At 40.6% G+C, this 27,937-nt stretch overlaps 1 protein-coding gene across 8 annotated transcripts in view; it reads right to left on the bottom strand.

Moving 5' to 3' along the window:
- DYNC1I1 (dynein cytoplasmic 1 intermediate chain 1) overlaps positions 1–27,937 on the bottom strand; it is a 402,307-nt gene that overhangs the window by 16,642 nt on the left and 357,728 nt on the right. For all 8 annotated transcript variants that reach the window (XM_081531541.1, XM_081531539.1, XM_081531543.1 and 5 more), the window contains 2 exons: positions 6,406–6,546; positions 2,147–2,272 (listed from right to left, as the gene is read on the bottom strand). In XM_081531541.1, the coding sequence (XP_081387667.1) occupies positions 2,147–2,272; positions 6,406–6,546 (267 nt within the window). The remainder of the gene's footprint in view (positions 1–2,146; positions 2,273–6,405; positions 6,547–27,937) is intronic.

The following is a 27,937-nucleotide window of genomic DNA, read 5'->3' as shown; positions in this document are numbered from 1 at the left end:
GACATTTCTATAGTCTGTAATATCACTTAGAAAAGCAAGGGCAATAATACCAAAATGAAAACCAGCCTGACCTGCTAGTACGATAGAGGAAATATGAGTATAACAACGCTATACAATTTAGAAATGATGACAACAACATAGGAAGAAGTTTTAGCAGCCACATATCAGTCAAAGCAACTTTTACAAAATCATATATACTCCCGAAATATGAGTCATATTCAAGTAATTCTGTCCCATGGCTATATTATAACTTTATTGCAGTAAATTCTGTATACATGTTATGCTGTATTTTCTTATTGCCTAGAGGTGGTGTGTGTGAATGTATATTACATGTATATATGAATATATGACCACAAATTATGTGCGATCAACATACAGATTTTTCAAAATGCCTTGCTTTAAATAAACCAGACTGTCGAACTATGATGCTTTTCAGTCCCCTTGGATAAAGTAATGTTGTATATACTCCTAAAAGAGTTAAGGAATGCTATGTATAATAAGCAAGGGAGGTAGAGAAAGGAGTTTTTAAATTTCATCTATTTTCTACCATTTCATCTCTGAGCACATCTGTTTTCTCTGCTGCAATTATACCCATTATAAACAAAGGAAAGAGAGAAACTTTTTTGTTTCTTAATATTTCCCTTCTTTTCTACCTCTCAAATTTTTTAAACAAATGAACCAGTATAGAATACATGTTTTTGCTGCTTAGTTTTATTTTGATGAAGACCATGAAAAAGATGCACTGACTAAAATATTCACTGAAGGAAATATTGGCAATATTTTGACTTTAAAATATATTGGCAATATTTTCAGTTCCGAACGGTATTCTCTTTCTCAGAGATTCCAAACTACGTCAATAGTCACCAGACCATTTCCTTCTTCACCACTGGGGATGAATATTAACAAAGCCTTTGTCACTGTTGGAATGACTCAGCTTGTGGCATTGGGAGTAGTTAAAGGGAAGTCTAATGAAATAGTATGCAGTGAAACTGAGAGATTCTTCTAGCTATCTTACATAGAGTTGTACAGCCCCAAACAGAAAACTCCCATCTCTGAAGTCATTCAGTTTCTGCCTCTGAATTAAAACACGTACACACACAAACACCATCCAGCTTGTTTCAACACAACCAACTCTGCCATACGGCATCACCAAAGTTCCACTGTAGAACAATCACCTAGGATTGCCAAAATCGCAGAAAGCTCATTAATGAGACCATAAAGAACCCTTCTCAGTGTGATCAACTCTGCCCATCCACCAGGCACTCAAAGCACACTCCTGAGGTGTAGGATGTTATGCCTAGAAATGTGGTGTATTTTCCCCCCGGAATGCAAATGTTAGATTCATATTACACTAACACAATTTATACAACATGCTTATTTGTTTGGCTTGAAAGTTCAATATTTTGTTTGTCTTTAAGAAAAACCTTCTTTCACCCCATCAGAAATGAAGATTTTTGTCAACACTTTCTCACAGAGTAAAAATAAACAGATATGCTTCTGTAAAATTGCTTTGTAATGTAATATTAAGTGTAGTATGGATAGTCAAGGAGATTTATCTGAAATCAAATATGTAGTTCTTTCTTCTGATATGTGCCATAATATTCAGAAATATTTTACACATCATATAACAAGATAAACCAGGGCAGTATACACTGCATATAACAACTTGGAATATCACGAAAACGGGACAAAGTTCAGACTCACCTCAACTATTTAATTGGCTACTTGTAATTAAAGAGTAATAGTATATACCTTTTAATTGAACATACCAACTAAAGCTTGACTTTTCAAAATAAACAGCAAATTCCAAGTTCAATGTTAGCATGATGAATTTGGCGGGGGGTGGGGTGGGCGGCAGTGCAGGTGGCGGGAGGACCAGGCTTCATCACAGGACAGCTGGGAGTTCTCCAGCACTCAGAAAATGGCCTGATCATTAACTAACGGGCCCTAAGGAGGTCTCCCCAAACTCCCACTGAAGTCAATGGAAATTTGCAAACGTACTCGAGAGGGCTCTCACGGCCCACAAGGTGCTGTCAATAATTTCACTAGGTATTTAAACCAGATATACAAGCAAAAAAAAAAAAAAAAAAAAGAAGCCTAGACACCAAAACACTAAATCAAAACACCCAAATCAAATAACATGTACCTCTCCGACGTCGTAGATCCAAATACGGCCTTCTGAGTCCCCAACTGCAACTTCCTTGCCACCTTGAGCCCAACGAACACGGTTTAGGGCAGACGCCCCCTCAATGGCCACACTTGCTGTTGGAACCTACCAAAGGGGTTACAACAGAAACCAAGAATCTCTGAATATGAATTTAAATATACGAATTGACAGTGATACGTTCAACTAGATGAGTCACCGCGGCCTGCGTGTGCATGAAGTAATATACATCTCTTGTGCAGTTGGTAAAGGATTCATTGTTCTTAAATCATCACATGCTCCACTGAATTAAGAGGTAGAGAGGAGAGACACTTTAACAAAAAAGGAAAAGAGAGGGAGTCTTTTGCCACAGTCAGTGGGCAGTGACACAAATATTTCTGCGGATTACGCAGGGTGCACAGACAACATCACCCAGCAGCTGAATGTGAGACTTCTTGATTGGGTCCTGATTTACGGATTGATGGAGAGGAGGGAGACTTCAGAACTTACCAAGATTAAGGATACTACAAAAGGCAAGGATAGGGTGTATGGTGAAAACTAAGTTGTATTACTAAGTGTCTTCAGGGAAAAAAAATGTATTGATCCCTTGAAACCTCATCATGGAAGGGATGCTCAGAAGAAAAAGTTCAAAACCTCAAGTTCTCCTGTTTTCTTTTCCTCTCTCCACCCTGTTTTCCTTCCTCCCAGCAGTACCAAGGTGCAGGAAGTGCTCTCCAACTCTGAAAATGTCCTCAGGATGATATCCTGACAGAGTGTAGCACTTACTTGTAGAAAAGTCCTTACACCTCCTTTAATAAGCACCTGAAATCTGACAACATTGATAATTACAAATATTAACCATTATTAAAGTGAACTGGAGGTGCTGAGCTGGAACCTGCCGTATTTGTTATAAGAACCTTACTATTTGGAAAAAAGAATTTTAGTGGGTCTACCCCTCTTTCATCATGAGTTGTGTAAACTCACATCTGGAAGGTTGGGAGTTTATAACTGAGAGAAAGATCAGCTGATAGAAAGATCAGCTCTCTGAGCCTTCTACAAGAATGCTGAATAGGAAATGACAACAGCCCATTAAAAAAGGTAAATGTTAAAACAAAAAGGAAAAAAATATATAGTGAAAAGAGGGCCACCAACATCATCTCATGCCACTGTTTCAAGACCTGTGTCTAATATACATGACTTCTTAGGGTGGAAACACGACCTGGACTGTGCCTCTGCTCCCCCGGCGTTCTGTTATTAAGGGAATTGAAACCATCTGTTTATATGAGGTTATTGACCCAACACCTATCTTTAAAATAGCAATAAAAACTCCATCATATGTAAGAATTTATGTTTAAATTTAATCTTGAAATCGATAAAAATTCTTTTACCTGCTTAAATCACGGTATGTCAATTGATAGCAAAAATGTAAAAAAGTCCCCAGCTCACTTTTTTTTTTTTTTTAATACACAATTTCTACAATAAAGGGACCTGCTGTGCGGTGCTGGAGACTGAATTTTTAACCAAACTTTTCAAAGGCCAAAACAATTTGAATTGCAATAGGCCGTAATTCTGTCAATACACTTTATTATTAGTGTGCTTCTCAGAAAACAAATCTGAGAATCAGCTATATAGTTTTCAGAGTTAAAATTTTTAACTCCATAATTTTGGGAGATCATACGGCTCCCACTTTTCATAACACTGGTTAATATCAGATTTTATCTCTGAACAATGAAAAAATTGAATAAAAAGTATTTAATCTTAATATAAATATGATAAAAGATCACTCAAATGATTTTTTGATACATTTTAAATTATGCCTAAAACATGTTAAAAAATTTTATATATTTATTTGGAATTAAGTAATGTAGCAAACTGGAACAATTTCTATTTTTACCGTTTAAAAATATCTTCTTTTCATAGATATCATAAATGGTGGGGATAAAAAAATAGAAACTGACAGTCTATAACACATGCTAAAAGAATTATGAAATATATGAAGAAAATGACAAAAATATTTCATTAATTTGACAAGTAATGAGTTTTCAAAAGTTGCTGAATCTATAATGAAAATAATCCATAATTGTCTCTTACTCTTGTATTTCAGTTTCTTATATATTTTCACAGTTTTTAATCATTTTAATTGCAAAGACGAATATTTACACATAATCTAACACACTGCGTAGAGATCAGTAACAGTGAAGTAGGTGAATGTAAACTGTCCTGGCATAGGAGTAGTTGGAATGAGTTGGTTTAAAAAGCACTGTATTTTGAACAACGACAAAGAAGCACTGAGATTTCAGGTTTGTTTTTTTTTAAAACAAATCTAATTTCTAATCAGACAAATATTTGAAAAACCTTGTTCAACTTGACAGAAGACAAAAATGATTTGAGGGTTTTAAAAAGTGTTCAGTTTATTACTGGATCTGAATCAGGCTCAGTGTATCGACTATTATTGCAAAAACAGAACTACGTTCACCGCAAAACTAAACGATTTGCATGCCCAGTAATGATTTCTTTAAACGCTTAGCTATAAAAGACTTATGTGGTTGTCTCTTGATACCTAGAGAGAGGGAAGGGGAAAAAAAAAAATCACATTTGGCAATGCTGAGATATTATTTCATTTTACCTAAAGAGCAGATTAAAAAAACAAAACTAAACAAAACGAGTTACAGAGGAGTTACTAAGGAGTTGGTAGGACACTCCACTGCATCATATTAACAGTTGAGTATCACCTGAACTCACTTCTAGTAAATCTGATTTCTAATTGTGTGTGTGTGTGTGGGGGGGGGGTGTTTCCTAAGTCAATATGAAAACTGTGTTTTTTTGGTTGTTTACAGTGAATGAGTTTATTCTACCAGAGAGAAACAATATGATTTTAATCAATGGTGATGAAAGGCTTTGGGGAACCATTACATTGTAGAGTAATAGGCACCTTTCCATGAAAGGCAATAATGTTATAAACGTTCCAATGTCCGAAATGATGGGCTCTGCACGTACTACTGCCCTTCATTTCCAAAGACGCTTCATTACATAACTCTTGTCCTTGTCGTGTGTTCCGGTAGCCAAAAGGAAAAATAAAAAACAGAGTTAAATGGAAAGACTTTGTAAAAGACAACTATTTGGCAGTGGTTTTAGGTGAATATAATCTTGTATGATACAGTGACTGAGCAATAGCACCTGAAGGATATTTCCCTGCCCCTCCCTGAAAAATATCAGGGCAGCAGGCTTCTCCTCACATCCCCCAGCTGTAGGCTTCCTAATTAAAAAGGCTGAGCTGTTTCCTGTTCAGAACACTTCAAAAGACCTCTCCCTTGTTCTCCACTTGACAAGTAGTTTTCAGCACTTGTTCTTCTTACCTGTCCACTCTTATTGATGGAGAGCTACCCTGAATCATGGACCAGCTGATGACCAGACCATTTTATTGTATTAAACTGAAGGACCTTTAATATTCATGTTTCTTTTTAAACTCAACCCCAAACTCTAGTACCTGAAAATCAGCACCTCAATAATTTTGAGAGTGGAAAAAAGGAATGAGACACGTGACATAATTTTTAAAACATGAATATATACAGCACGATTTTTAAAAAGACTATTTCCCCGTTGTTAATTGCTTTTTGAAAACAAATTTCACTTGTGAAGTACTCCAAATGTGACATGTTAAAATATAAAAAAATTTACTGAATTTAATATACATGTTCAGGGATAGAAACTATTATAAAAGTCTGCCGGTGAGTTCAGTCTCTTAGACAAGGATTATTTACCTTCTAAAAATTAAATGGAGACTAGATGTAAACATCAACAGTCAAGAGACTCATCTTTTACGGATTTAAAACAGAAATCGTGCAAACAGCAAACACGGGCAAACAGCCCTTTTAAAAAGCCCAATCTCAAGTCAGAGTCCACAAAAGCTTACTTTTTTCCAAGTGTTTGCCCAGAGAGTTATTTCAACACCGCTCTCAAATATGCCCCAGCGTCCTTTCCCGCAGTGAAAGGCGTGAACACGTATGGTTTTGCTCTTTGCAAAGAAGGGGTCGTCAATTGTCCAGGATTCTGCCACGGTTTTAGGGATGAAGTGAGATTAAATGATTTGGGGCCAAATGCATCTGCCAATTCCCTGCAGAGCAGCTGAGAATGGGGGGTCGGCAGGACAGCTGCAATTAGAGGGTCTGTCCAAAAAAGGCCATTTCAGAGAGAGAGGGGGAGACGGAGAGAAGCCGCCGGCGCCCCCCTCCCCGCCCGCCGGATCCGGCGCCTGCGCTCACCTCGGTGTCATTGTTGAGGTTCCAGAGGTCCAAGCGCCCCATCCCGTCCACGCAGGCAAAGAGCGCGGGGTGCACGGGCGACCACATGACATCGTACACATAGTCTGCATTGTCTTCAAAGGAGTAGAGCGGCTTGTTGTGCTGTAAAGCAGAGAGACCGTGAAGACTTTGTGGCGCTGCCGCTGCCTCGGGCTGTCTAGCGAGCCTAATTAAAAACTTTGCACATTCACAAAGTGTCATAAAACTTCCCGAGATGAAAGTCCTCGGGAAGGTGAACCGCAGCTTTAAAGTTACTAGAACTGTCCACTGGCATAAATAAATACCGGGGGTGGGGGGCGGGGAGGGACTCTTAAGGGGCTGGGGGCTGGGACGGGCGGAGAGGCGGTTTCAGACACAGTCGTGGGAGACATTCCACACAGGTGAACCGGCGGCCTAGGAACTCGGGGTGCTCGCCGGGCTACGCGATGCGAGTTGCTCCGGGCCGAACCCAGGCGTGCTCTGCTCGCCGGGGTCAGACCTGCCGGGGAAGGCTCTGGAAGCCCGGGCAATCACGGTGACCCAGAACGCTTAGCACGGAAGGCAACGCCTGCCACCTAGCGGCCGTTTTCTGTGTCTGCAGCTCTGCTTCCAATCCGCCTGGGGCCAGATTTATACCTTAATGGTTCCTTTGCGCGGGAATGGGGTCACGTATTTTAAAGGGATCTGTAGTTCTCAGGCACGTGAAAAATCAAGCGGTTCTGAGACTCTGGTCTCTCTACTTAGGATCAGTTCACCCAAATCAGGTGGATTGGTGAGGCTCAATGCACTGTCCCTCAACCTCCGTGGAAGGGGAATCACATTTTCTAGCTCACCCAATATTTCTAAGAGCCCTGAAAATCGGTGTTTTGGGGGGAAATGCATTAACACACCCCTACTGCAGACAAATGCTTCCCCTCCGGAGGGATACAATAAACTAAAATGGCACTCCTGATTTCCAGCGAATATTGTCACATCAAAATAGCACAGAAGTCAGAGGCAAGTATGAAAGTACACCAGAAATAAAACGTAATTGGACTTCATGAATTATTCATTCCATCTGGCTTGTCTTATTCTAATTTCTGCATAATGGCTTTACTAATCCCTGATCAATTAATGTAAAATGAAATTTAAATGATAATGAAAGCCCTAGAGATAAAAGAAATTAAGTATTCTTATATCCTCTGACAGAAATCTAAACAATGGGAGTTTTTTTCCCCAATGTCTTCATCCAGTCAGCTGTCTGTACCCTCTTCGTGGGCTCAGTCGAATGCCTGTACAGGCCAGAGTAATAAGATTTAAAAAATGATAACACACAATATGAACAAGCAAATCCTTTCTGCAGAAAATGTTCAAAGAACGTGTCTGTGGGGAATCGGCACCAAATATCTGAGCAAACTCCCAAGATGTACTGTGAGGGAAAATAAAAAGCCCAAAATCCCTGTGCTGAACACAAAGTGGGAAAAATCAGTGAGAAGACAATAAAACTCCCATGGCCTGAACCTAATGCAAAAATTTAAGGTAGTGACTAAGTGATTTCTCCTTCCATGAATTATCTTGCTTTGGCATTGCTAAGACGTGAATCCAGTTGTAAGACTATTAAAGCAACAGAAGAGTTTAGGTGAGACATTGCGTGTGTAGGGTGGGTAGCGTGTGTGGTCTTATTTTTAATTTAAGAAGTACCTAAAAAGAACATGTAACACTGTGATCGCAAAAATAATTAAATGGACATTAGCCTTATAGTTTTGTATTTTACTCCTGTACATTATAACTCTTATGCCAATATATCTATTCTATCCTATATTTGCACTCTAATTTGGACCTAAGATTATTCGCCTATTTGCTATTGATGTAGCTTTTTTCCATCCTCTCACTGCTTGGACTAGATGATTCAAACTTCCTTCTTCAGAGAATCTGAACATCCAGTGACACCTTAACATAGTATGATACCATCTTTTTTTATTAATATAAAAAAAAAGGCAGGGTAGATAAAGTAGGTGGTCCTTCATTGATCGCTTCTGAGTATTAAATTCTCTTAGTAGAAGATTATTCCTGTCCCAAATTCTTGATTTTATAGCTAGCCAGTCACTATTTGTTAGAGAATATGAGTAACACATTTTTCTTAAAATCAAAGAGTAGAAAAGATTTACACATGCTTTAAAAAGTCAGTTCTCAGGACCCTTTATTAATAACCCAGCTGATAGGATAACTGAGTATATAGAGGTGTAGACACAGGTGCACACACTGAGACATTGAATAAATATATAACTAATCTACAGTCCTTGCTTTGCTCAATTAGAAAACCATCCATGTCAATGTATGGCAAAAACTATTACAATATTGTAAAGTAAAAAAAAAAACAAACAAAAAAAAAATAGAAAACCATCCAGCTTTAAAACCATCCAGGCATTTTCTAAGAAGTTGATATTATTTGATATGTTAAGTCTCCCAAATTACATTGCTAATCTCCAGTGTTTCTTTTCTCTTTTGGTGACTTCTTTTTTAAGAAACTTAGTCAAAACTGTAGTATATCTTGGATACTTTACTTTTTAAACATCTGGAAATAACTTTTAGTTCATCTGACCAAAACCCCGTTTTCTAGTATTAACTAGTATTGTACTGAAATGTTAATATTCCCTTATCACCTCCTACCTCCAAGACTGAATCTTTCATTCTAAGAGTCACTATGTAAGTAATTCTAAATTACAGATTGTACATGTTTGGCACAAGGGAGAAGGATTTATATTTTCAAAGGATTTGTTTTAACCTTGATGAATTTACAGGATGAAGAAGTCTTGGTCGGGATTGAAGGCATTAATAGGGTACCAAGGGAACCACCATCCATGAACCACTAGTTCCCAAGATTAGATCAGCAGATGCCACAGGCACAGGCTAATGCCACTCTTACAATAGTAAGCACTGCTGTTCTGAATATTAAGTGCAGTTTTTTTCAATAAAGGAGCTTTCATTCTATCTTATTTGGACTCAAAAGGTAAGCTGAAAACCTCACTGAAAATTTGTCACAAACACTCAATATAAAACATTTCCTAATTTACATATATATCTTGAAATATTAGCACTTTCATACAATACATCAAAAGCATTAGGGCCTAAAGATTCTGTTTTTGAATTCTGAAACATAGATGCTTATATCCACAAAGCTGTTATAGCTTGCTATTGCATTAGCACCAGTTTTAAAATACTACACGTTTTGAAAAGGTGGAAAGTGTAGGGGCAAATTTGACCAATGATTTTTGAGGAGGAACCTGTAACATTATTTGTATGTATTAAAGCTACAGAAGCTTGATGATCTTAGATATTTGCTCTGCAAAATACTAGGCCACTTAGTAAATTAAATATCATTCCACTGTGTGTTACTATAGAAAGTGTTTTTCAAATCAATCAAATTTCACTAGGCAAAGACCCCTTCACTTGTGTATTCTCTTTTCTGATGCCCTGTTTGGTATTGGTGACCTGTAAGAAAAAAGAAAAGCAAAAGGAAAACTGCCTTGTAATGCAGCCAACAGTATGTGTGACACATGCCAATGAAATAAAGCTGTAACAACCAGCCAAGTTTCTAGGGCTATTCCCCCCAAATGCTAAAATATCCAGATATGGATCAGCATGATTTTAATGCCCTGATTCTCGAAGTGGAGAAGTAGGCTACCAGTCACCTCCCAGACAGGCTTGAAGGGCAGGGAAGGGTAAATTGCTGGGTGTCTGCATGTGCCTGACTCCATACACATATTGTCTAATTTAATCCACATCAAATCTCTGTAAGGTAGACAGTATTTACAGAAAAGAAAATAATAGTTCAGGAAAGTTAGTAGCTTTCCCGAGGTTGTACGTGGCAACACTGGAGTTGGTTCTTTGGTTTTTCTAGCTGTTAAGTACATTTTCTGTTCGCCGGAACCGTGTGGTCCTCTATGAAACACAATGAAGGTCTTCAGTCTTCACAGAAAGAGAAGATCTGTTACCAGTCCTGGCTGCTATCCCATTCAATTCAACCCTTACTTACTAAGCACACATTATATAACTTATAGGAAGAGTTAAAAATATCACAGTCAGAATGTTTCATTTCATGAATCGGTTATTAATAATCCCAAGGCTGTTACCCATACAATTCCAGGGACCCTTAGCATCTTGTGACACTAACAGAAATCTTTCTCTCCAGAAAACTAAGAAAAAGGGTGGAAATGGCCCTTTAGCCAGCAGAGATTAAAGCAGGCCATGCATTAGAGAGTAGAATAAAATGATGCTAAAAGCAAAGATCCAGGTTCAAGTTCACTCAATGTCTATACAACCTTGGGTGAAGGACTCCAATTGAATTATATTATCTGACAGATGGGGATAAAACGAGGAGGATGGAACAGAAAAGGAAGCAGGAGAAAGTGCAAAAACTACAGACCTAGGGAAATTCCACTTAACATCCTTGGATCTGAGTTTTTTTTCATCTGTAAGATGGAAATCTGGAGAAATTGACCTCAAGGGTTCCCACTGGCTTTGTGATTCTATGACTGTTCTGTGGTAAGAGCTGAATGGAATAAAGCATGTGAAAGTTTAACAAAGAGTTATTCAAAACTACATATTATAATTAAAGCCATCTTCCTTGATGTTCTGTGGAATTTATATCTCAGCAATTTTTTTTACTTTGAATTCATATTTCATCAAAATACACAAAGATGTACAAAGGTAGTTTTCAGTGAAAAAAAATGAAATAATAAAAGTAATAAAGGATTTCCTATTTGACCAGTTGGAGAAGGGATAAAAAAATATTAAACTTACATACAAGAGGCAGGTAGTGAACTCTGTTCAAAAATGAACAGTTACAACATCCATCAAAGTTTTACAATAAAGACTTGATCTCTAGATTGAGCTTTGATTTTATAAGTACACTTCTGACAATGAGGAGAGCTGCACATTTTTCTAATCAGTTGAGTATAAGATGATTTCATGAGAGGTGAATTTCTATTTCTGATGTCAGAAATGTACCAAAGTCACATCCAGGGAATATAGTGTTTATTTTCCTCTATATGATTTATTTTCCTCTTATCAGACAGCTCAAGGCATCCCAATGGGCTTTAGTTTTTTGAAGGCTGGTGAAAAGGAATCTTTTGTGCTAAAATGCCTCCTAACACCTCCAAACACTGTGGTTCTTGAGGTTGCATCTGCCTGTAAATGATTAGCTTTCAAAGCCAACTTAGAAATGTCGACCCAAACCATGAACCTTTCTTTGGAAGGGCGGGGAGTAGGGAAGAGGGTATTATATGGGTAGGTCGGATGGGGGTGGACAACTAACCGTAGCATTTCTGTATTTTTATTCTGAAATACAAGGAAAACAAATGGAATCTTACCTTAGAAACTGTATCTTGTTGGGGAAAAAAATGATGACCAAAATACTAAACAATAAGTAATAAGAAAATGTCCTTCAAAAATTGTCATGTGGGTTCTGCTGAAGTAATTAAATAGCCAGCCAGTTCTTCCAGGAAACATTAAAAATGTGAGACCACAATATCACTTAAAAAAAAAACAACCCAAAGGACCCCTAAACTTGAAGCTCACAAAAATGGATGCCACTACCATAAAAAGAAAGTCCTTATACAAACAAATCTAAACTCACAAACCAAACCAAAAAACCAACTCTGTTGGCCCAAAAATAGGTGTTGGGGACTTTGGTGCTGTTGAACCAAATGGAAAACATTATTTGCAAACTACATGCTGGGTCCTCCTGAAGCACAAAGTATCCTGTATTTATCTTAATTTTTGTGGCTCATATTGTAACAATACTCCTGATACCCAAATCCTATCTTTACCTGCTTCTATCATGGTGAGAAATTCAAAATCAGGCATAAACACTTTGGCTGAGCTATTCTTAACAGAGTTAAGTACAGTGAGTCTGTTTGTTGTTTGTGGGCCTCAACCAAAAATACATCTGAGGACTTTAATTTGAATTAGTTAATATAAAATAATTAGAAAGAAGGCTCTAGAAATCCAGGAATTAAGCCTTTGCCTCTGTATAAATGTAGAAGTTCTGCTGAATAAGCCACATAAAAGGTGTTCTTTGTTATACTACCTTCCTCTCCTGCTTATTTGCATGAAAAATCCTTCTAATCCAGGAGGCGCCACCAATAAAGAGGATAATTATCCATATAAAAGAATGTATACATATTCACAGGTTTTGACTAGTATTTGAGTGTTTAAAGTCACGGAAAAAAACCCTACAAGCTTTGCCTCCCTCCTTCATAAAGGAGTATTTCCCCCTGCACAGGCACAATTTTTATGCACGTCAGCTCCACCTAAGGGTTCACCTTTAAAATGGGCGTTTTAGTGAAACCTGTAGAGAATTACTGTGAAAACACCCAAGCTAGGGTGCTCCCCTGAACTGAACTGTTTGGGTTCATCTTAGCTGCTAGGGTGCTTTCGGTAAGTTCTACCTCCTAACTGGAGGAGAGGCATAGCAGAGAGTGTCAATTGATGGTTGGCTCATTGGTACCATTCGGGTGGTCTTTCTCTGGACTGCTGGCTTCTCTCTGATACAGACTCTCTGACTGTAGGAGGAGGCAAGCCAGTTCAAAAGAGACCCTCTCTGGTTACTGCTGCCCTGACTCTATTTCTACCACAGTCGAGTGGTTTCACACCAAACATGATGCTGGTTAAAGAAAAATTCATTGTACAGATAACGTTCAGGTTGATGAGAGACTGTGTTAGGAAGGAAGAGGGAATGGATGGAGACTGATGTTTAGGACGCACTGGGGGAGAGGGATGACCTCGGACTGGACCTAAGCAGCTAGAAGTGTGGTTGTAGTCTTAACCTTTAAAGGTTAGAAAGACAAGCAAGGATAGCCGTGCTTGCAGCCTTAAGCAGCTTTGCATATTTGTTTGTTACTATTTAGCGTTAAATTGCACAACTGCATTTTGTTAGTAGGTAGATCCAGTGGTAGAACATCTCCACTTTGGTCCTTACACTGTCTGCCTCCATCCACTCTAGTGTCTGGCTTACAAACTCTCTCCTCATTGTAAATAAATTTATATTCAATGTATATTTGTATATATATTTATAAAATACACATATATATGTAGAAAAGTGGGCTTCCCAGGTGGTGCTACTGGTAGAGAACCCACCTGCCAACACAGGAGACATAAGAGATGTGGAATTGATCCCTGGGTCAGGAAGATCCCCTGGAGGAAGGCATGGCAACCCACTGTAGTATTCTTGCCTGGAGACTCCCATGGACAGAGGAATCTGGTGGGCTACAGTCCACAGGGTTGCAAAGAGTCGGATACGACCGAAGCAACTTAGCACGCACGCAAAAATATAAACATATAAATTTAGAAATACATAATTCTTAAAGATTTAAACAGATAAAATTATAAGCCTAGATGGAGTTCCCAGGTGGCACAGTGGTAAAGAGTCTGTCTGCCAATGCAGGAGACACAAGAAATGAAGGTTCAATCCCTGGGTGGGGAAGATCCCCTGGAGAAGGAAATGACAACCTACTCCAGTATTCTTGCCTGGAGAACCCCATGGACAAAAGAACCTGGTGGGCTACAGTCCATAGGGTCGCAAAGAGTCAGACACGACTGAGCAAGTGTGCAGGCACGCACCTAAGCCTAGATCCATAGATTACATCTTCCTTGGTGGCTCAGCTGGTAAAGAATCTGCCTGCAACGTGGGAGACCTGGGTTCGATCCCTGGCTTGGGAAGATCCCCTGGATAAGGCAAAGGCTACACATTCCAGTATTCCGGCCTGGAGAATGCCATGGACTGTATAGTCCATGTGGTTGCAAAGAGTCAAACATGACTGAGTGACCTTCACTTTCACTTCATAGATTTCCTCTTGACTCTCCCTTCATTCTTACACCTAAATTCTACAGGGTAAACACTTGGCCAGTTCTCAGAGCTAACCTGACATTAGTGGTCACACTACATTTAGTAAATATAACATTTAGATGAATTTTGTTTCTTTTCAAGAAGTCATATACTCAAATACTCAGCTTTAAAATCTAATGGTAAAGTCATCTAAATAGTTAAATACCCCATTCTACCTGCTCAACAATTCAGTGTATATTGTATACATTCAATTTTGCTTCCCAGGTGGTGCTAGTGGTTAAGAACCTGCCTGACAATGCAGGAGACACAAGAGACATGGGTTTGATCCCCGGGTCAGGAAGTTCCCCTAGAGGAGGGCATGGCAACCCACTCTAGTATTCTTGGAGAATCCCATGGATAGAGGAGCCTGGTGGGTTACAGTCCATAGGGTCACAAAGAGTCGGACATGACTGAAGTGTCTCAGCACAGCACACATACATATATAAGAAAGGCACATTTTCAAAGGGTCAAGGCAAGTTTTTTTGTGGGGCTGCACCCCTGCATCTCCTGGTGTTAAATGCAATCTATTTTTTTTTTATATTATATCTAAGAGTGGGATAGCTGACAATTTTATGTATTTTAATGGTGGAAACAGTGTATTTATTTTAATTGGTGCAGAGAATCTCACACAGCGGAAGTTCAAAACTATTCAGTTCAGAGAGAGAATACATTTGATATGCTTCCTGCTTACCTTCTTTATTGATTTGATTACCTATTTTATTTTGTCTAAGCCAAGTTGAAATTAACGTCTATTCAAACTGGAAACACCAGCTAAGCATGAGATGAGGTGATTCAGGACATTGGAGATGGGCATGAGAAAATAATATAGTATTAATGATGAACCCTGGACAATTTGCAAGGCCAAGAGGTCACATGAGGCTGCCCTAGATGGACCTACACTGGTTTGATCCAAACACAGCTACTTTGGGGGATAATGAGGAGTTTTAATTTATCTTCCAACATCAGACACGACATGCAGGATAGATCAGGAGGTGGGGATGGAGGTATCTTTGAATTTCATAATTATGTGGGCTTCCCAGATGGCTCAGTGGGTAAAGAATCTGCCTGCAATGCAGGAGACACAGGAGACGTGGGTCCATCCCTGAATCAGGAAGATCCCCTGGAGGAGGAGATGGCAACCCACTCCAGTATTCTTACCTGGAAAATCCCACGGACAAAGGAGCCTGCTGGGCTATTACAGTCCATGGGGTCGCCAAGAGTTGGACACGACTGAGCGACTAAGCACGGATTATGTACATAGTTGTATCTGTTATTTGTCATTCTCATTCTCTCTTCAAACATTAGCACTTAGAAGGAGAAGGATGAGGAACACAACTCCTCTGGCATATCACTGAAATCAAAGGGCAAATGTTTCTGCTTCGGTTAAAAGAGAAAAGAAAGGATTCAGCAAGCCCTTCTTGCATAGGGATAAAGACCAGTCAGCAGGGTTAATTTTAAGTCTCAAAAGTGTTTGTACTTCTATGGACTATTCACACATGCCTGTATAAATATTTAACAGGTATATGTTGGTGGGTGACTGTTTCGGGGGAAGCGGGGGGTTCAGGGGTAAATGGACAGGAAGCATGAACACAGGCTAGGTCTGGCTGTGACTTGATGATTACATTCTTGTGGTTTCTTTCACAGTTCAAGAATTCTCCCTGAGCGAGCTTAAAAAACGGAACCCCCTCCTTCTCCCCCCTCCAAAAAAGGGAAAAGAATTTGATGACTGGCATAGGTAGTTTTCTAGAAAGCTGATTTTAATGTTTGCCACCTTATGTTAGGAAGGGAGGGGAAGAAGGGGTGAAAATGAGGATAAACGAAGGAAAAATAAATCAGATACCACCTGAAGGTCATGTTTATTACAGAGGCAGCCAGCAGGGCTTTGCGGTTGTGGGAAAAAATGCACTTTCATCCAGGAAGTGTTAATCACGGCAAACTATTGATTTTGTTCATCATCTTCCCTGTGTCAAGGGTTATGTTCAGATACTGTAACCTTTAACTTTTGATTTTTATTGTGTTTTTCTTCTGATGCTTTAAACATTTTAACAAAATGCTAGCAGAAATAGATATGCTTCAGGGCCCTTTGCTAGAATTATGTAATTTTTAAGGAGATGCTTCCATCAGAGTTTAAAATAACCTCACCTACCTTAAGAAAATCCATTATTTCACTTAAGCTTTCCAAAAGTATTAATTCCTCAACAATGACTTACGGAGGACCTACCATATTCTTCCTACTTCAGGAACTCAATAGAAATACAAGATGTGACTGTTCATAAGGACTTGGAGTCCAGGTAGGAAAATGAAAATTATGAAGTAACAAGAGAAAATTGTTTCCTTGGGAGCCCATTTTCTCACGTTGTTCCAAAAGGACTTATGTTGTCTTCTAAGTTAAACAGACCGCCAAAGTAAGAATAACACACAAGAGAGGCAGGTGAACAGAGAGCTAATAGTAGGAGCCTGAGATAAACTGATTATCACAATCTGGTAGTGAATCAGCTCCGTATTTCCTGATAACTAAGACAAAGGGTAAAACATATCATGTCACAAGGAGGTATGCAGATTTCCCCATCCGAAGAAAGAAAAAATATAAAAGAATGTTCTCAAAGACACATTCTTGGGAAAAACTCAAGCAGGAATTTACCATGTCTGTGAATCTCTGGAAAAGAGACTGGGTTTCTGGTTTGTTTATACCAAAGAAAGTGAACAAGTAGGTAGCCAGGTGCTAAATTCTGTGGTACAGATGTTAGGTGCCAGAGGAATTCGGAGATTGGGGAGATGGCATGTTGGTGGTTACCTTTAGTCTGATGTGGTCAAGGAAGGTATTATCTAGGACAGGTGATGGGCCTGCCTAGAAAGATGCATAGACTTTGATAGATGGTAAGGAAGCCAGTCGGTAGGTGAGGGGGAGAGTCAAAACATGAAAAGACCTGGCTGTGAACATCAGCATGGAATTCCCAGATGGAAGGTGCGAACAGGCTGTGGAATCTGAGAATTTGTCCTATGGAATAATAGGAAATAATTTTTGTTTGGATAGAGTCGGGGGTAAAGATGTGTTATGAATGGTCTTGGGTATAGAGTTAAGACTTTTTTTTAATGCAATAAGCTACTCATTTATTAAACATGCAGTGATAAATGTACAGGGCATTGTGCTATGTACTAAATGGGCTCAGAGATGTCTAACATTCATGTGAGAGTTTTCAGCTTTTCTACTGTAGAAAACAGAAGCAGCGGCACAGTAGGGCAGGAAGATCTGATTTATATATTAAACATGGTACATTTGAGTCTCTGGAGATGACACTCAGGTTAAGCTGGCAGTCAAAATGTAGGTCTGAAACTCAAAGAGGGGACAAGCTTGAAGTCCATGCCAAAGAATCTTTCACAAGAGATGCTGAGGAAGAGGAGAGAGGGCTGCAGGAATGAGTCCTAGACAGACAGTATGACACAAGATAAGGACTAAAAAGGAGCCATCACACTCAACAGTTAGGGGGTTCACCAATGATCTTGGAGAGTGAAGTGTCAAAAAGCTAATAACGGTTGGTCAAGGAGTGGCTAGGAAATATGGCCGCAGTTGGACTGGAGGCATGTTGGTTCTTTGATTGGTTTGGCAAGCTAACCCAAATTTTTGGACATGCTTGTGATAGTTAAAGCCATCCAATCACAAACCACCTATCTCTCAATTCGGTTCAGTCACTCAGCCTTTGCAACCCCATGACTGCAGCATGCCAGGCTTCCCTGTCCATCACCAACTCCCAGAGCTTGCTCAAACTCATGTCCATCGAGTTGGTGATGCCATCCAACCATCTCATCCTCTGTCATCCCCTTCTCCTCCTGCCCTCAATCTTTCCCAGCGTCAGGGTCTTTTCTAATGCATTAGCTCTTTGCATCAGGTGCCCAAAGTATCTCCAAGATCTCCAAGAGGACCCTATTGTTACTAGTGTTTGTGTCTAGAGCTGGTTTCCTTATTTCATAAGACCACCCATTTGCCATTTTGATGTACCAGCCTTGATATTTTGGACAATTTCTCATGTAGCTTTATATCTCACACTTGGCAATAAGCCTGGCAAACAAGAGGCAGAGAAGATGCACTGAAAGTGGGTGTTGAAGCAGGTAGCATCCGGGTGCCATCACATCTTCTCCTGACACCTCTGAGCAGAGCCTTGAACTTTCCCCTGATTCTTTGGGCTCTGCATTCTTTCCTGGTCTCTGCAGGGCTGAACCTCTGCTTTTCCTGATGGGTTCTTGATTCAGCATCCTCCTAGGACTATCTCTTATTTGAGCATGCTACTTCGGTTCGAACCTTTCCCTTCACTCTGCTACCTTAAATATTATCTCTGATGAAGAGCGCCCCATCATGGCAAAGAGGTCAGCACGTTTGTACAGCCTGGGCAGCAAACCACACCCAGGGGACTGTTCTTGTGGAGGAAGGTGATATGAAAAATAGGCTTGGACAGTAGGAAACCCAGTCAGGTACTTCCTGCGTATCATAAGAACAGGGTGTTGGGAATTAAATGTCTGATGAATTTTATCTCATTGAAAACAAACAAAAGTAATCCGTGGACTTAAAACATTACTATGTACCTGAGATTCTTTTTAAAACATAGGGTTCTATTGATGTGTGGGTGTGGGTGTGGGGGGGAGGCGTGGGAGAGAGGAAGAGAAAGAGAGAGGTATTGACTGGGAGGGAGATTAACATAATTTTTCATGAAATATTTTTACATTCATATATTCTTATGCTTGTTTGTCTGGAGAAGAAGAGAGATACCTAGAAACAAGAGAATGTTGTACTTATGATAAAGGATCCTGAATTGAAATCAGCACCACACAGGGACTAGACATCCTGCACCAGTTTGCAAATGTATTCTGAACACAGTAATAATGATGAGATAGGTCTTTGGATTCAGTGTCAACAAACTTACTTCTCTACAGAGCTACCGTATGATCCAACAATCCCACTCCTGGGCATATATCTGCAGAAAACTATTAGTGAAAGGGTACACACACTCCAGTGTTCACTGCCTCACTATTTATGATAGCCAAGACATGGAAGCAACCTAGAAAGTTCATCAACAGAGGAATGGATAAAGAAGATATGGTGTATGTGTGTGTGTGTGTGTGTATAAACACATACACAATGGAATATTATTCAGCCATGAAAACAAAATTATGCCAAGTGCAGCAACAGGGATGGACCTAGAGACTGTCATACTGAGTAAAGTAAGTCAGACACAGAAAGACAAATATCATATGATAATATCGTTTATATATGGAAGAACAAATGAACTTATTTATAAATAGAAATAGAGTCACAGATGTAGGAAACAAACTTTTGGTTACCAAGGGGGAAAGTGAGGGGAAGGATAAATTGGGAGATTGTGATTGATATGTACACCATACTATATAAAACAGATAACTAATAAGGAACTACTGAATAGCACAGGGACCTCTACTCAGTACTCTGTAATGACCTATATGGGAAAAGAATCCAAAAAAGAGTGGATATATGTATAACTGATCCACTGCGATATATAGCAAAAACACAACATTGTAAAATCAATTGCACGCCAATAAAAATTAATTTTAAAAAAACTGCAGTGATAACTACGGATGTTACTTCTTAACTGTGGAAGAAATTTCTATGCTATAAATTCAGGCATTTAAAGATGAAGCTATTAACATAAGTCCATGACTGTAATGCAAAATCCCATTCACAAATGCCAATAGTCAGGAATTAAATGTATTAAAGTCCTGTAGGAAGCAACACTCCTCCCCCTACCCCAAGCAAACAAACTTACTTCTCACATTAGCTATAATGCATCGACTATTCCTGCAACTTTCCCTCACCAACCATGGGTCCTTCAAGGCTCTGCTGCCCCTGGGAGCCAGCCTTGGAGGGATTAGAGCCCTTCAGGCACTAGGGGTGTGGGTGTGCATGTGGGGGTGTGTGTGTGGGGGTGTGTGTGTAAGAACATCAAGAGAAGCTCATTATTGTTAAGCTGTTTGTCCATAACCAAGGCTCAACCCTTAGCTTTTGTCATAGGCTAAATTGTGTTGGCCCCAAAAGTCACTGTTGAAGTTTTAACCCTCAGCACCTCAGAATGTGAATATTTGGTTATAGCCTCCAGAAAGAGGTGATTAAGGTTAAATGAGATAATGGGGGGCTTTAATCCAGTGTGACTGGTGTCCTTCTAAGAGGAGGAGATTTGGATACAGACAGGCACAGGGGGAGGACACAGGGATAATATGGCCATCCACAAGCCAAGGAGAGAGGTCTCAGAAGACAACCCTATCAATACCTTGATCTTGGACTTCCAGTCTCCAGAACTGCAAGGAAATAAATTTCTGTTGCTATATCCATCCCATCTCTGATACTTTGTTATGATGACTCCAGCAAACTGATACAGCTCTCAGAGGAAAAGAGAAAGAAGGCTCGCTTTTTCCCTTGGCTTCCAGTGCACACCCACATGGGCACACATACTCTCTGAGATTCTGCATTTATGGAATTTCCCCCAAGAGTGCAAGACAGAAAACTGTGTGTTGACTTAACACGCAGTCAACGATGGCAGGCCCACCCTGTGCTTTCTTGTATCTTCCACGGGAAGGGGCCTGCGAAGACAAGGGACAGCAGAGCCTCTTTTTAATTTTCAGCTTCACCTTATATCACACCAGTAGTTCTGCCATGTGTCTGAGACAGTTGGGACAAGGGGGGATGGGGACTGGAAAACTCTGTGCAACCTCAATACCAGTGTGCCAAACCATCGCAGGGGCCCAACCTCAATACCAGTGTGCCAAACCATCGCAGGGACCCAACCTCAATACCAGTGTGCCAAACCATCGCAGGGACCCAACCGAACGGGAAGCAGAAATGACTGTTCTGTCCGATTCAGTTCCTTTTGCCCAAATACAGAGCTATTTCCCCCCCTGAAACGAAGCCTTCTGTGCTTGAGATAAGAGTGTATTTTGGTTTAATCTTGTGACCCTCTGCAGGCTCCATCTTGAAGTCTCTTTCTTTTAGACAAGGTAGTTGGAGGGTGAGGGAGAGATGGGGTGAGAGGGCAAGCAGGCAGAGTAGCCAGCCCAACTCGGGTCCCCAGGCAGAGCCCTCCTCTCCAGGGTTGTTAACCTTTCAATTCCAGAGCAGGCAGCTCCTGCCAGGCTCTCCTTGTGTGCTCAGTCGTGTCCAACTCCTTGTGACCCCATGGACTGCAGCCCGCCAGGCTCCTCTGTCCCTGGAATTTTCCAGACAAGAATATCGGAGTGGGTTGCCATTTCCTACTCCAGAAGATCTTCCCGACCCAGGAATCGAACGCGCATCTCCTGTGTCTCCTGCATTGGCAGGTGGATTCTTTACCACTGAGCCATCTGGGAAGCCCACTCCTTGTCAGTCTCCTTTAAAGGCTAACTCCCGCACAATGGGTTCCTCAGGCTGGAAAATTTTCAAAGAATTTTTGAATACATCTCCACAGCCTCTTCTCTTAACAATAGCATCTATCAAATGGCGAAGGGAAGGCTCTGTTTAAAAGCACCGACGGCAGATCACAAGAATGTGTTTGATTGCCAAAGTGACTAATTTATCTTTGCACAGTATTAATGATGCTACAATAACTAATATCTATAGCCTGGTTTTGACAGTTTATTGCAAGGGTTCCCATTGTTTAAAAAAGGGAGAAAAAGGAAGTGGGGGAAAAAAGCAAGTATGGATGAGAGTGTTTTATTTTGCTACATTTCCATTTGTTAACAAAACTCCCCATAAGCAAAACCAGAGGTCATTAGCAAACAACCAAAACATGCCTGTCTCCAGAAGAATACAGCTCCGTTCATCATTTAAAATACAGCTCTGCTGAAAACCCAAATCAGGACAAATCCTTAACATGAAAAATTCAGTGCAGACTTGAAACCACCTGACTTTACTTTGGGTTTGTGCTCCTTAAAATTACCTAGAAAATACCATAATCTTCCCATCGTGCGGCTGGATGTGGGCCAGGGCCCTGGCTCCAGAGGCAAAGGGCAAAGCTAAGAATCATGTCTGAACAGACAGCTCCACCCTCTCTCCCAGGTCCACTTGGCCTCGTGACAAAAAGTGAGGTCTGAAGCACATTCATCCAGGGCCTGGGTTTTTGGCCCAAACTCAAGACTCTCACAGGACAAACAAAAATGAAATCCAAAATGTTATCGCTCTTGCCTTTAGAAGTCAAATGGGTTTAATAGGTACTGCATATGGCGAGTGGTTTCTGTTTACCATGTAATAGGGAACAAACAGAAAGGTACTCACTTGTAGCTTTTTGTTTAGGAGAAGGATATTATAGCTGAGAGTTTAAATTCTAAAGTGATTTTTGGTAATAATTATGTGTGTGTGTGCATGCAAAAAATGAGATCAACAGCAAGCATGCGAGAGAGATTTCCATATAGAACCAAATATTGTGAAAGTGAAAGGCCAACCATGAGGAGGGTGGAGGCACAGGGACCCCACAGTGGGGGCCTGTCCGCCTGGCACGGGCGGCTCTGGACTGTGGGCAAGCCTCTCAGTGCCCTTTATTCTCATTCACTGAATGCTTAGCTCTTAAGCACTCACTCTCCCCAGCGCCCACCCACTCTGACACCCCCACTCTCTCAGGCTTTGGATGGGTGAGAGCCAGGAGAGACTGTCAAGTAATTTTTACCTCCTGCCGAGCTAGTGACAGGCTCAGTACAAATAGCTACATTGAGAAAGTACCTCCACGCCACACAGCCAGAGCCAGGGCTCCAGCAAGACAGTCCCGGGATATGAATACCACCATCTGATCCCCCTGGGGCAGATCAGCGCTGAAATGGACCACGTGTTCCAAACGTGGCCCCCACCCCCAACTCCTCACCCCCTAATCAAAACCCTCTGCTCTAGCCAGTTGGCTGCATTCACAATCCCCTCTGCACGCTGGATCCCTTCTGGCCTTCAAGCTTGTGTTCACACTGCTGTTGCCTACCACTTAAGAAAAAAAGGATTCTCTCTCCTCCTGGTAAACCAATCTTGAGATCCCTATGAAGGCCTGCTGACCCGAGCAATCCCCTCTCAGACCCCTACACACACAGCGATGTCTCCTCCTCCCAGGCCCCCCTCCTTGTTTTCTGACTTCTTCTTAGGTGCTCTGTCTGTGGCTGTCATGAGTCTTGTATGGTTACATTTAAATATATCTTTCTTTAATAAATGGTGCTAGGATTCAGTCCATCCTAAAGGAAATCAACCCTGAACATTCGCTGGAAGGACTGATGCTCAAGCTGAAGCTGCAATACTTTCGCCACCTGATGTGAAGAGCCCACTCATTGGAAAAGACCCTGATGCTGGGAAAGATTGAGGGCAGGAGAAGGGGGCGACAGAGGATGAGATGGTTGGATGGCATCACCAACTCAATGGAACATGAATCTGAGCAAACTCCGGGAGATGGTGATGGACAGGGAAGCCTGTGTCCATGGGGTCGTAAAGAGTCAACACAACTTTGAGGCTGAACAACAACAACTGCAGCTGTTGTGAGTCTGTCTTGTGTGGTTATATTTACATATAACTTTCTTCAATAAATGGTGCTCGGAAAACTGGACAGCTACATAGCTACATGTAAAAGAATGAAATTAGAACCTTCCTTATCATATTCAAAACTAAACTCGAAATGGATTAAAGACCTAAAGATAAGACTGGACACTATAAAACTCTTAAAGAAAAACATAGGATGAATACTCTGTGACATAGATTGCAGCAATCTTTCTGGATCTACCTCCTAGTGAAAATAAAAACAAAAATAAACAAATGGGACCTAATTAAATGTAAAAGCTTTTGCACAGCAAAGGAACCATCGACAAAATGAAAAGACACCTCATAGAATGGGAGAAAATATTTGCAAATGAAGTGACAGACAAGTGATTAATTTTCAAAATATACAAACAGTCCATGCACCTCATTATCAAAAAAACAAGCAATCCAGTCAAAAAGTGGGCAGAAGATCTAAATACACATTTCTTGGAAGAAGACATACAGATGGCCAAGAGGCACATGAAAAGATGCTCAACATCACTAATTTTTAGAGAAATGCAAATCAAAATTACTATGAGGTATCAGTTTACCCCAGTCAGAATGGACAGCATCAAAAAATCTACAAACAATAAATGCTAGAGAGGGTGTGAAGAAAAGGGAATCCTCCAACACTTGGCAGAAAGGTAAATCAGTAGAATCACTATAGATTTTCCTTAAAAAACTAAAAGTAGAGTTGCCATATGATCCACCAATCCCTCTAGATATATATCCAGAGAAAACTGGGTATAATTTGAAAAGACACATCCACCCCAATGTTCATGGCAGCACTGTTTACAATAGCCAGGATGTGGAGGCTACCTCAATGTCCATCAAAGGAGAAATGGATAAAGAAGATGTGGTGCGTAATATACAAGGGACTATTACTTGGCCATAAAAAAGACAATGCCATGTGCAGCAACATGGATGGAGCTAGAGACTTTCACACTGAGTGAAGTAAGTCAGACAGAGAAAGATAAATATCATGATTCCATCTATATGTGGAATCTAAAAAACGTGTTTAAAATGAACCTATTTACAAAACAGAAATAGAGTTACAGATGTAGAAAACAAACTTGAAGTTACCAAGAGGGATGGGGGTGGGGGGAGAGACTAACTGGGAGATTGGGATTGACATAAACATGCTGCTGCTGCTGGTGAGTCACTCACTCATGTCTTACTGTGCAACCCCATGGATTGTAGCCCACCAGGCTCCTCTGTTCATGGAATTCCCTGGGCAAGAATACTGGGGTGGATTGCCCTACCCTGCCCCAGGGGGTCTTTCCAACCCAGGGGTCAAACCCAGGTCTCCTGCATTGCAGACAGATTCTTTACCACTGAGCCACCAGGGAAAAGCCCCATAAACCTACAACTATATATAAAAGAAATAACTGATAAGAACCTACTGTATATACAGGGAATTCCACTCAGTATTCTGTAAAGGCCTATATGGGAAAAAAATCTAAAAAAGAGTGAATATATATATACACACACACACACATACACATATATAAACTGTTTCACTTTGCTGTACAGCACAAACACAATATTGTAATCAACTATATATCAATAAAAATTAATTTTAAAAATATACCTTTACTTTATTCCTGAAGTGTTTTGTTTTCTATATAGCTAGATTTTTCGTTTTTGTTTTAACTTTATTAGAGCAGTATTAGATTCACAGAAAAACTGACAGGAAGGCACAAAGAGTTGCCATATACTCCTGCTCTGCAGCCTCCCTCCATTATTAATGTTCCCCATAGAGCAGTGGGCTTCCCAGGTGGCACAGTAGTAAAAAATCTGCCTGCCAGTGCAGGAGATGCCGGTTGAATCCCTGGGAAGATCCCCTGGAGAAAGAAATGGCAAGTCACTCCAGTATTCTTGCCTGGGAAATCCCATGGACAGAGGAGCCTGGAAGGCTAGTCCATGGCGTAGCAAAGAATAGGACATGATTGAGCACGCACACACGCACGCACACACACACACAGAATGGTGCATTTGTTACAATCAAAGACCCTACACTGAAGCATCACTATCACTCAAAGTTTATAGTTTATCTTAGTGTTCACTCCTGGTGTTGTGCAATCTACTATTGTTGTTTCAGTCACTAAGCTGTGTCCGACTCTTTGCAACCCCATAGACTCCAGCATGTCAGGCTTCCCTGTCCTTCACCATCTCCCAGAGTGCAATCTATGGGTTGTGACAAATGTATGATGACACATATCCATCACTGTGGTATCATACAGAGTAGTTTCACTGCCCTAAACATTTTCTGTTAGAGCAAGTTTTGTCAAACAGGCCTGGAGGGCTGCAGATTTAATTCTTAGTGGGAGGGATGGGGGCCTCTAGGGTCTCTCATTCACTGCTGACGTGAATGCAAGATGGCGCAGCCACTTTTGAAGACATTTTGGCAATTTCTTACAAAATAAAACATACTCTAACCAAATGATCCACCAATGATACTCATTTGTATTTACCTGAAGGAACTGAAAACTAAGGCTCATACAAAAAATTGGTATATGAAAACTTTCAGCAGTTTTATTCATAACTGCCAGAAGGTGGAAGCAAGCAAGATGTCCTGATGAACTAATAAAATATATTATATTGAGGAGATGTTATTCATTGATAAGAAAAAATGAGCTCTCAAACCATGAAAGGACTCAGAGGAACCTTAAATGCATATTACCAAGTGAAAGAAGCTAATCTAGAAGGCTGCATATTATGATTCCAAGTATAGGACACTCTGGAAAAGGCAAAACTATGGTGACAGGAAGAGATCAGGGGTCGCCAAGAGCTGGGAGGAGGTAGGGATGAACAGTGAGGGCAGCATATTTAGGGTAGTGAAATACTCTGTATGATGTTATAATCGTGGTTACATGTTGTGTTTGTACAGATCCATAGACACTACAACACTAAGAGTGAACCCTAAACTGTGGACTTTGGGTGAATATGAAAAAAAACACAAACTACAGTTATTACATTCTTGCATGTTTTGCAATGATACCCCGTAGGTTGATATGTAAGCATTCGTAAGTTCATATGTTTATACAACTGATTGGACAGAAGGGGGAAAAAAAAACAATGGAGTAGAAAAAAGGTGATAAGTGGATAACGTAGTAATCAAAGATATCAGCGGACAGAGGGGGTTTCCCTGGTGGCTAAGTGGTAAAGAATCCATCTGCCAATGTAGCAGACACAGGTTCAATCCTTGGTCCGGTAAAATCCCACGTGTCGTGGGGCAACTCATCCTGTGCACCACAGCTACTGAGTCTGTGTCTACAGCCCGCGAGCTGCACCCACTGAAGCCCATGTGCCTAGAGCCTGTGTTCTGCAACAAGAGAAGCCATGTCAACGAGAAGCCTGAGCACTGCAAGTGGGCAGCACCCCTGCTTGCCACAACTAGAGAAAACGCCTGTTCAGCAGCGAAGACCCAGCACAGCCTAAATAAATAAAGAGAGGACAGAGGTGTCTTTGGAGGTCCAGTTTAGGGTAGAGTTGTTTCAGTCACTGGGTGCCTCAATGAGGATTAAAATAAATTTGTCGTAAATATACAACTTCAGAGTTTATCCTATCATTAATCAGCTACATAACTGCGGTGTGTGTTAATCACTCGTCTGGCTTGTCACGTGTCTGACTCTTTGCGACCCCATGAACTGTGGCCCATCAGGCTCCTCCATCCATGGGATTCTCCAGGCAAGAATACTGGAGTGTGTTGCCATTCCCTTCTCCAGGGGATCTTTCCAACCCAGGGACTGAACCCAGGTCTCCCTCACTGTAGGCAGATTCTTTTCTCTCTGAGCCACCAGGGAAGCCCATAACTGCTAGCAGCTTAATTTAATTTATACAGTCAATGAAAGTGTCAATAAGATAATCAGCCTATATTATGCATAACCATTTATTGCTCTGACTGAAAGCTGTGGGAAACATAGAATAGATGTAAACCATGGCCACTGATGTCAGGAAGCTCATGGCTCAGTAAAAAGAGGGAAACAACAAATAAAGGCATTTACATTATATTCAAGTGCTGAGTTTTTTGGTGCCAACTAAAATTATTTAAAAAATATTTTTATGACAATAGAGTGGTGCCTCATTAAACAAGAGAAAACTGCAAGTTA

Source organism: Giraffa tippelskirchi, chromosome 10, assembly GCF_054371585.1.
Source record: "Giraffa tippelskirchi isolate mGirTip1 chromosome 10, T2T-mGirTip1v1.2.pri, whole genome shotgun sequence".
In the NCBI taxonomy this organism is placed as follows: Eukaryota; Metazoa; Chordata; class Mammalia; order Artiodactyla; family Giraffidae; genus Giraffa; species Giraffa tippelskirchi.
The sequence above is the reverse complement of the archived record's forward strand: the minus strand, read 5'-3'. Positions and strand labels throughout refer to the sequence as shown.